General features: G+C 47.6%; 4 protein-coding genes across 4 annotated transcripts in view; 2 read left to right on the forward strand and 2 right to left on the reverse strand.

Moving 5' to 3' along the window:
• LOC121594746 (CLIP-associating protein) overlaps positions 1-9,963 on the reverse strand; it is a 155,301-nt gene that overhangs the window by 123,197 nt on the left and 22,141 nt on the right. The gene's annotated exons all lie outside the window — the stretch shown is intronic.
• On the forward strand, positions 20-5,598 carry LOC121594752 (adenylyl cyclase X E). The gene is made up of 11 exons (XM_041918380.1): positions 20-759; positions 848-988; positions 1,645-2,169; positions 2,235-2,359; positions 2,417-2,452; positions 2,517-2,948; positions 3,009-3,162; positions 3,230-3,423; positions 3,491-4,163; positions 4,246-4,514; positions 4,593-5,598. Exons 1-11 carry the CDS (start codon positions 613-615, stop codon positions 5,551-5,553), a joined length of 3,657 nt encoding a protein of 1,218 aa, XP_041774314.1. The 5' UTR covers positions 20-612; the 3' UTR covers positions 5,554-5,598.
• On the forward strand, positions 7,462-8,905 carry LOC121594761 (leucine-rich repeat-containing protein 59-like). The gene is made up of 3 exons (XM_041918403.1): positions 7,462-7,802; positions 7,925-7,984; positions 8,063-8,905. Exons 1-3 carry the CDS (start codon positions 7,686-7,688, stop codon positions 8,810-8,812), a joined length of 927 nt encoding a protein of 308 aa, XP_041774337.1. The 5' UTR covers positions 7,462-7,685; the 3' UTR covers positions 8,813-8,905.
• On the reverse strand, positions 8,898-9,776 carry LOC121594765. Its single transcript, XM_041918408.1, has 2 exons — positions 9,549-9,776; positions 8,898-9,477 (listed from the first exon to the last, which is right to left on the reverse strand). The coding sequence occupies exons 1-2, from the start codon at positions 9,667-9,669 to the stop codon at positions 8,996-8,998; spliced, it is 603 nt and encodes a 200-aa protein (XP_041774342.1). The 5' UTR covers positions 9,670-9,776; the 3' UTR covers positions 8,898-8,995.

The raw sequence follows: 9,963 nt of genomic DNA on the forward strand, positions 1-9,963 counted from the left end.
CAGATGGGATAGAGTGGAACGTGTATAGAGCCCGGCCGGAGGAGGACTTCAAACTCGCCACCTCCCAGCCCCCGCCATATGTGTGTGTGGCCGTTATCAGTAAGCGTCGTCTTGTACATTACTTTTTAAGTGGCAATTTTCAATTCCGTCCCCAAACCACGGACGCCTCTGCCTATCTTTTGTTCCCCTCGTGGCATCGGCCAGAGATCGGTTGTGGTTGGAGCACACAGCCTTATCGTCGTCCGGTTATTGATTAGTTTCCGATTGTCGCTCGAAAGCGTCGAACGCGCTTGCACTTTCTTACGGTGCCGGGCCGAGTGTAGCCACACGTCCAACTGGTCGAAACGAATTTTGGCACGAAAATACAGTACAGTTCTCCCCAAATGGATCGAAGGAAAAGGGCACCGTGCGCCGAAGGTTTAAATATTTGAACAGCGTTGTTCGCGTTGGTGATTGTAGTGCACCGTAAACGCCGTTGAAGAGATGTAATAATAGGGCAGATCAACAAGTGAAATCCTGGAACGTGTGTAGTAGTGTACCGGCCCCCCGCGATACTTGTTTGATGACAAGCAGCAGATTGAGTGGCCGGACGTCGTGTGCCTTTTGGTGAAGATGTTGGGTGAAGTAGTGAATCCCGAAGCGAACGTTTACACCGCGGAAGAGTGTGACATCTGTCGGCCGGACAGTAACGTCGACCAGTCGCACGATACCGAGGGTGACTACATTGCACTCAAGAAGTGGGAACTAGGATTTCTTAGGGTAAGGGCACACCGTGAGGTGGTGAGATGAGCTCCGGTGGCGTTCAACGTTCGCTCATCGCTCCCTTTTGTTTGCAACGGTTTTACAGCGCGAATGTGTTAATCTGGGGCTGGAGACGTTTTATCTGAAGTATATGGAGCGAGTGCAGCGTAGCTATCTGTCCATCTTTGTAGTGCTGCAAACGTTCGTCAGCATTTCGCATGTGATCGTCATCGTGACCGGAAAACCGGTAAGTACGCACACATAGAGAGTCAGATAGAGCGACAAACAACCCCCAATTCGGAGTCGATGGCGCCCTGTCATTCATCCCCAAATCCCAGGTGATGTGCCCGCTGCCTTGACCGAGCATTAGCGATGATCAACAAGAGACTACTGTCAGGTGGAATCAATTCATCTCCCATCAATTATTCGCCCCCAATACCTCGGTATGTAGGTCTCTGTGTGCACACTGTGACTCCACTGACGCGCCTTGTGTGTCGTATGTGGTCAAGGATCTCTCCCTTCGCAAGCTAAGCCCACCTGCCCCACCGTCCCACACAGACTGATTTATCTAGACCGTTTATGCGAAGATGACAATAATTTTAATTGATGGTGATAACGCACCAACCAACCGACCACACCACACGGTGCATTGTTGTGTCGCTTCTACTTCGGAAGCGCCCCCTGATATCGCTCAGCGCACGCGGGGTTGTTGTTGCTGCTGATGGTGTTGATGTTGATGTCGGAATCGTATCGCGATAAAGACACGGAGCGCTACCGCCATTCACGCCACCATCGTTCAATTTACTGAATCATGCTGTTTATATTGGTCGCTTTGCGCGTCTTTGCCTGCCAATTAGAAATGCTTTTTCTCTTTCCATCTCTTTCCTTCCTCTTCTTGGCAAGCATCCAACGGCAGCGATTCATCCCGATCTCATCTGCTACCTGTTCGGTATACTGATCGTATGGATATCGCTGTTTGCCGCCTTCAAGGAGGGTCTGGTGAAGGCCTACCCATGGGTACCGTACGTTTCCTCCAGCATTGCCGTCATCACGATGATCATCACCGATCTGACGATCCCACTGTACCACGCGGTGGTAACGTTCATCAATCCACCGCTACGTCCCTCGTACGCCAGCCATACCATACTGGCGATCTACATATTTCTTCCACTCACGGAAAACATTCACGGCATCATACTGGGCAGTGCGACGTCCCTGTGCTATCTGATCGTAATGACATTGATCACCTACCGGTTGGAGGAGAACACAGCGCTCAAGGTGATCACCGAGCTGATTTACTTCATCTGTTTGAATCTGTTCGGGTTGTACTTTCGGCTGATCAACGAGGTGGCAATTAGACGCACGTTTCTCGATCGTCGCGAGCTTGTGGAGGGAAATTTGCTATTAAAGTTTGCGCGTAATCAAGAGGTAGGAACTCGAAAGGTAGGTGAGACGATCATGAATGATTGTAAAATGTCTCTTTAATTGCACAGAAAGAACTACTGCTTAGCATTCTGCCAGAGCATACGGCCGAACTGATGGAGAAGGACATTCGGGCAATGATTGAAAAGATGCGCAACGATCAGCACATTGCAAATCAGACGATCAATACGCAGAAGTAGGTGCAGCGCTGTGAGCTTAAACCGCTTCATGCTAATAAAGTCTCTTATTTTAGCTTCTTCCGTACAGGCACTCAATGGAGATCGATTAAGTAAGTGTGAAATTTGCATGCAATGAATTGAAACGAAGCCTTCAGTTAAGCCCTTCCCTTGCAGCAAACTGTACGTGCAGAAGCACACCAACGTTACGATCCTGTACGCGGACGTGGTCAACTACACGCACATGACTACGCAGCTGCCGGTGCGTACGCTGGTGGACGTGCTGCACGAGCTGTTTGTCAAGTTCGACGAAGCGTCCAAAGAGTTCAACGTGCTGCGGATAAAGTTCCTGGGCGATTGCTACTACTGCGTGTCGGGCGTACCGGTGCGCAATAAGTATCACGCCAAAAGCTGCGTCAATTTGGGGTTGCGCATGATCAAGGACATAAGGGATGTGCGGATGTCGCGCGATCTGAACATCGACATGCGGATAGGCATCCACAGTGGCAGCATCATATCCGGGGTGATTGGGGCGTGCAAGTGGCAGTACGATATCTGGTCGAAGGACGTTATCATTGCCAACAAGATGGAGTCAACCGGAGAGGCTGGGTAGGTAAAGCCGGCTTCAGTACTCTTGTTTCCGAATTCATTTGTTTTGGTCGTTTGCAGTAAAGTGCACGTGACAATGCAGACTTTGGAGCTGCTCGATGGGGAGTACATCTTCGAGGAAGGGACACCACAGGCGAAGGAAGATCCCGTCCTCGTGAAGCACAACATACAGACGTTCCTGATCGTCCCGCAGCCAGGCTACGACGATGGTTCGGTAGGTGTGCGGAAGCCCCCTTTTGCACAAGCGCAAGACCATTTGCTACTACTGATAACGTTGATAGTTTTTTACCGTCCAAGAACCCGGCCCCAGCAGTCGAATGTCGAGTGGAGTGAAGCGGAAAACGATAAAAAAAGAGCGCAGTCTAGTCACGAGGAACTTTATGCAAAACTCGATGGAACAGTTCCGCGAGATCATGAAGCTAACGAACGTGGAAATGGCGTATGAGCTGGAGCGAATGCCCATTGGAAGGTTTCAGTAAGTGTTGTTAGAACCCATGGGAAAATCCTCCATTAATCCTCTCTCTCTCGATCGCCCTCAATAGGTTCAACAAACTGTTCTCGTCCTACAAAACGTACATGCAGGAGCCTTCGCACACCTCCGCCCCGGCAAGAACGGTCGAAAATGGGCCTCGGTGCAGCGAGGAAGACACGAACCGGCTCGACAACATGTCCCCGTTCTTCATGTGCTTCGAGAACAAGCGCTGGGAGCTGTCGTACCTGCAGGAACCGGATCTCATGCTCAAGTACAGCGTGCTGATGAGCTTCATCGTGTTCGTGTGCATTCTGCTCATACAGATCCTGAACGATGCCTCGGGCATCTACTTCTGGCTACTGAACGGCCTGTCCGGCGCACTGCTGCTCGCCTTCATCCCGATCACCTGGTTCAAGAAGGTGTGGGATGTGTACACACCCTACTCGATCGACGATCTGCTGCGTGTGCGGAAGCCTCAGTCGAGGGTGATGCGGATATTTTACGACTTTTCCAACGACATCATGAGCAACTTTGTGATACGGACGGTGATCTATCTGATTACGATCGCTTTACTAGTGGTGTGTTCGTTGATGTATCTGATCGAGTGTAATTACGATCTGTTGGAGCAAACGTCTACCACCAGCGTAAGTACCCCGCCCGTGAGTGACAATCTAACGAGCCTGTTGCAAGAAAACCAAACATCGCTCGATTCTGTGGCCAAAAACTTTTGTACAAATCCATGGGTAAGTGAGTCCAAAGCTTGTGTAATACCATCGACTAATCTGCTGTACTACTAATGAGTAATGTTTCCTTTCTTCCCTCCAGTCAGTCACCCAGTGTCTTACACTGGCGATCGGGATGGCTTTCCTGTTTCTCCGGATACACTTCCTGCTGAAGGCAGCGGTGGGGCTGCTGATCTTCTTCTTCTATTGCTGGGCAATTTTTGACGATCTCTACTATTACTTTGATAGCAGTGCAAGCATGAACCCTGGTCTCGACCCAAAGGTCTCGCATCTGATGCTGATCCTCTTCATTGTGATCATATTTCATTGGATTGATCGACAGTCCGAGTACATTGCGCGGACAGATTATAAGTGAGTAGTGGTGATCAATCAAAAACGGTACTTCAAGCTAAAAACGATCTCTTTCTTTCTATACCTTCCCTTCTCTAGCTGGAAGCAACAGCTCCTGAAGCAAAAGGAGGAAGCCGAAGTAACGAAACAAACGAACAAGATCCTCGTCGAGAACATACTGCCGACGCATGTGGCCGAAATCTACATCAATCGGCAGCTGAAAAACGAGTTCTACAACGAGGAGTACGAAAACGTGGCCGTTATGTTCGCCACCATCACCAACATGGAGGTCAACACGGACATTTCGGTCGAGAACGAGAAGAGCGTGCTGAAGGTGTTGAACGAGATCATCTGCGACTTCGACGAGCGGTTGCAGTACTTTGACGGGTATCTGAAGGTGGAGAAGATTAAGGTGGCCGGCTGGACGTACATGGCGGCCTGCGGACTGGATCCGGGCCGGTGCGATTCATCGTCCTCGCTCAGCGGCTACCGCTCGGTGTCCGGCATGACGCGTACCTCACTCATGACCAACGGTCGCCGTAGCCTTAATCCGCGCACCTCGCTGGAGGTGGCGCACAAAGCGAGCACCAGCACGCGCAGCAATTCGAGCAACAGTCGCCATAGCAACAACGTCACGATCGTTATGGCCGAGTTTGCGCTCGAGCTGATGCGCGTGTTGCGCGACTTTAGCAATGAAAACTTCAAACAAACCAGCCCAGGATTGCTGCGGGTCGGCATATCGCACGGGAAGGTGATGGCGGGCGTGGTAGGCTCCAGCAAGCCGCTGTACGACATCTGGGGCAATGCGGTCAACATGGCCTCGCGGATGGATTCCACCGGACGCCCCGGGCGCATACAGGTGACGAAGGAAAGTGCCGAGGTGCTGCAGAGCTACGGGTACCAGTGCGACTATCGGGGTGAGATTTTCGTCAAGGGCCGTGGGAAAATCCCGACATACTTTTTAAAGATAGGCAGCGATTTAAAGTTCCTCAAAAAGGCTTCGTGCGATAAGGCTGGCAATGGGCACGTACCCACCGAGCATATCACGACCAAGCTTTAGCTGTATAAAAATGTATTTATCGAAATAAATAGGTACTGATTTCAAAAAAAAGCCAGTGTTTGAATTGAAGAGAAGTGGAAATGTAACGGAAGAAAAATTTGAATTTGTTTCATTCCACCCGTCAACCATCGAGTATAAACGGACGTATGTTTTTCGGCGAAAATGCCAACAAAGCCAGTGTGGCCAGATTATTTTGGCAGTTTTCGGTAGGCGCATCAAAATTTTATCGGTAGTTTTCGGTAGGTTAAAACTCGAAACTTAACTGAGTTAAAAAAAAGTAAAAGCGAAAGAAGTGTTAAGCGGGAGGGGGGGGGGGTTGGGTACTAATGCGCAAAATCAAAGTTCCATCTCACGAGAATATGCATCCTCTATCTGGGATATGGATTAGATTTGGTTCAGCGGTTTCACAAATGAAGGTCTTTCTGAAGTGTCGATGTGAATATTGTACTGGGAATTCTAAGCCAAAGAAGGACTAAGATGCACATTTTTTTCTCAGTGGTGACAAGTTCTTTTTCTTGGGGCTCCACGTGACCGCTTAGGGCCGCAGCAGTGCTCCATTGGATACGATTTAATCGTACGTGCTGTCATTAGATTTTCGCTGGATTATTTAGATTGATTTGATTGTTTGGCTGAGTTTTATAGTTCAATGATTAAACAATTGAGACTTTTTCCTTCAAACCCTAAAATATATACATACATCGATATTTCTGGTCACTTTGCCCACAGGGCAAGGCGAGCTTTTTGGCGGCCACCGTCGCAAAACCGTCGCAAAACGTCAAAACCGACGTCGCATGTACTGCAAAGCGACGTCGCCAGCGAGCGAAACTCGCAACGATTTCGAGGCGCTGGCGACGGTCGTTTTTGACGTTTTGCGACGGTTATTGACCTTTCGAGTGAGCTTTTGCCCTGCGGACCAGTGTGGCCAGATTATATTGGCAGATTTCGGCAGGAGCACTGTTGAGAACGCAACCATTTAAATTTAATCCATTATTTTAACGATCAATTTCTTTTTACCCTACTAGCATAGAGAATGAAAAAGTGTGCGTCTTTTATAAATAAAGTGTGAGGTTTGAAGTAAGATTGTGTGAAGCTATGAATTGAAATGTGCGTTTAATTTGCAATAAAAGTGATAAAATATTTTTAAACCAAGTTTGATGTGTTAAAGTTTTTCTTTTGATTCGGGTGCACCAAGTCCGTGTAAAGGGAAGCGCACAGCGCGCTAAGAAAGAAACGAGCGGGAGGGGGTTTCAGTCCAGCGCAGCGCAACTCGCTGGAATCAAGTGGGGTACCAATTCAGCGCAGCGCATGCCGAAAGAAACGGAAAGGAAGGGGTATAAGGAAAATACAATGAAACAGCGCGAGCGAGCGTTCTTTTCAGTGAGAGCGTCTCGTGTGTTTTAAAGGCATGCAATAGAGCACATTCTTTCCGTGGTAGCGCTCCATCCGCCATTTTTAATTTTTAGCCCAAAACAACGGACTTCGGATCCGATCTTGGGCCGGCCCCCCACTGTGTGTTTCTACTTACCCCTCGCCTGGAAATTTCATTCTCTTTGTCTGTCGGGTAAGCTTTAACCGCCGACAGCGAAATGCAAATTCAAATTTAAATGATTTTCTTTGACGAGCAATTCTCGGAATCCATTCAACTGACATTTTCTACTTATTATGAACATTAAATTTTAACAGATAAAAAGTGCCAGGCAAACAAACGTGCATCAGCGCGATAAGTAACAAATGAGGTTAGAAATCCTTGAAACAGCATCCCAAGCGCCACAGATTAGGCTTAAACGAATGAAAAATCAAATATCTGTGATTTTCGGTAGGATAAATCGGTAGGCATATAAAAAATCGGTAGGAATACAGATAAATCGGTATTTCTGGTCACTCTGAACAAAGCGTCTCAGCTGTCAAACCAAGCTGATCGGAAATTGTTATCGTTCGCCTTTTTGTGAAACATATCGCAAACATATTTAAAAACATTCCTTTGCCGTATCAGTTTAATTACCAAAAGTTCAGTAAAATATAGCCCATTACTTTAAGCACTGCTTGCTACCTACAGACCAGGAAAGTGAAAAGAGCCATCGAGCATCCCAGCGAACAGAAACATCCTGTAAAAGGTGTCCAGCAAGAGAGCAATGGCAATGAAGCAGCAGGATGAAAATGACGAAAAAATTAACGTTCGCGACCGGCTTACGGATAATGTGTTGGATCTGAGTCTTATGAACATTTCCAGAGTTCCCGTGCAGGAGATTGTGAGTATTGAAACAAAACAGGGCGTTTTAAGTACTAAATTTCCTTATCAATTAATCTTGCTTACTTCATGGTATGCCTGCTCTATATGATGTTTGGGCAATTTGTGCAATGTGTGTCGTAGAAAACGCTCCGACGTGCCACTATTTTGGATCTTTCCAACAATCGTATCTCCATCATTGAGGTAAGCATATTAGGCCAATCCCAAATTTCGACCCTTTCACCTCCTTCCTCACTTACGGCTCACTTCCGGCTGTTTTAGAGCAATTTTACCGACCTCATGCAACTGACCCAGATAGACCTCTCGAAGAATCGCCTTACGTCGATTTGCGATGATTTTGGTCTGCTCACTAACCTACGCCGGTTGGATTTGTACAAGAACCAGCTCACGCGGCTACCGCTAACGTTTGGACGTCTCAAGAATTTGAAGTATCTCGACCTGAAGGAGAACCCACTCAATCCCGCGTTCAAGAAGATCATCGGCACATGCAGCGATACGAACGATTGTCTGGTGGCAGCGACCCGTGCGGTCGATTTTATGAAGCAAGTCGAACGGCGCGTGCTAGACGATCGCACCAAGGAGCGCAAGGTGCGGGCCGAACAGCAACGCTTGCAGCAGGAGCAAGAGCGTCTGAAGCGCGAGAGAGAGGGCGAAGCTGCTGCGGAAGAAGAAAAACCTGTTGACGAGCAAAAGTCAGACAAAGCGAAGCGCAAAAGAAAGACGACTGCTGCTGCTGCTGCTGCTGCTGGGGGCCAAGGCGAAGTCATAAACTGCGATGATCCCAAAGCGAAGGGGAGCAATAGCAAGGCGAAAGCAAAAACCAAACCGGGAGCAATAAAAAATACAGCTTCGTCAGGATGTTGGCATTCTTCTATGCTGTGGATGCTGATGTTGTTGCTTTTGGTCGCAACGTATCTGCTCTACACGAGGTACAACGATGTGCTGCACATGGCCCGCGAAGGCACCGTACGCGAAGCGCGTGAAACCATCCTCGAAGAGTACATCAAATAACTGCACCCGCGCCTCACGAGCATGATGATGTTACATCAATATTGTGCATATATAAACTATAATAATAATAATAAAACGTTAAGCGATTAAGAAGTGACATGTTTTTGCTTTACAATTAAAATACCGATTAGTGCCGGTAATAATTCGCTTAACCCTTAAAAATCTAAATCATTATTGCTGCTTTTACTGTAGCAAGTTTTTCGCTTCGATCTCCATAAGGTACCGGTGAATATATCCTTGTACATCACAACGCGTCTGTAGTGGAAGTTTTCGCAGCACCGTACGAACGTAGCGTAAAAAAAACTTTTCAGATTCTGGTAGGATGCCAGTCGCTGGTGGCTGGCATTGATATGGCACTGACGCCTCTTGCTGGATGTTTTGCAAAATTTCAGCCTTGCAGGATTCGTCCACGGCGTTCCGTCTTGTTCGAGATGGTCCTGGTGCCATGATGCTTTGTGCAGGCTGTTGCGGATCACAGTCACCTGTGGATTGCGACTCCATCTTCAGACTCACCACGGAGTCATCCGCTTCCAGACCGTCTTTCAACTCTTCGCGCATAAATTCCATCTCGTTTAGCAGCTCCATTGGCAGGTTGGTCTCTTTTCCTTCTAAATGTTTTTTGTATTCCGCTATTCTTGCCTCAAACATCTGTTGGCAGCGCTCCACTGTGCATGAACAATTGATTGGGAAGAAGGTGACAAAGCGAGTTTAGACACGTAAAATTAAATGGACTTACCGCGGTACTTCAGCTCCCTCGCGGCTAGCTTCCAGCATTTTTGCACTTCTTCCGGTGTGGCAGGATCGTTTGCCGCATACAAACACTTGTATTTTCGAATGACATCGATGAATTTGGTCATTTTTCTTAAAATATTAACTCTCAGTTGGCCATTTACTAAATACTGAACTGGTCATTCAGTGAAATAGCTTGGCACCTTTGCAGTATGCGTGCTGTTGCTTTGATTTGAGTTTGTGGAATAAAATGGGAAAAAAACCCGGCTTGCTTCGACAGATTGACAGAACGTGTTGCAGGGTTGGATTGAAGCAGATGCATATTCGAAAAACAGTTCAAATTAAATCAGTTGTTTTGTCTTTAATACATGAAATGTCTCCATTCATTTCAATAGATCACAATTATTTGTAAAACAATTGAT

The sequence above is a fragment of the Anopheles merus genome, chromosome 2L (genome assembly GCF_017562075.2).
Source record: "Anopheles merus strain MAF chromosome 2L, AmerM5.1, whole genome shotgun sequence".
Classification (NCBI taxonomy): Eukaryota; Metazoa; Arthropoda; class Insecta; order Diptera; family Culicidae; genus Anopheles; species Anopheles merus.

Coding starts and splice junctions, on each gene's coding strand:
- LOC121594761 (XM_041918403.1), top strand. CDS start 7,686: ATGGCAATGAAGCAGCAGGATGAAAATGACGAAAAAATTAACGTTCGC. Junction 7,803..7,924: donor GAGTTCCCGTGCAGGAGATT/GTGAGTATTGAA, acceptor TGTGTGTCGTAG/AAAACGCTCCGACGTGCCAC. Junction 7,985..8,062: donor ATCGTATCTCCATCATTGAG/GTAAGCATATTA, acceptor CGGCTGTTTTAG/AGCAATTTTACCGACCTCAT.
- LOC121594752 (XM_041918380.1), top strand. CDS start 613: ATGTTGGGTGAAGTAGTGAATCCCGAAGCGAACGTTTACACCGCGGAA. Junction 2,360..2,416: donor CAGACGATCAATACGCAGAA/GTAGGTGCAGCG, acceptor CTCTTATTTTAG/CTTCTTCCGTACAGGCACTC. Junction 3,424..3,490: donor ATGCCCATTGGAAGGTTTCA/GTAAGTGTTGTT, acceptor CGCCCTCAATAG/GTTCAACAAACTGTTCTCGT.
- LOC121594765 (XM_041918408.1), bottom strand. CDS start 9,669: ATGACCAAATTCATCGATGTCATTCGAAAATACAAGTGTTTGTATGCG. Junction 9,478..9,548: donor GAGGGAGCTGAAGTACCGCG/GTAAGTCCATTT, acceptor GTTCATGCACAG/TGGAGCGCTGCCAACAGATG.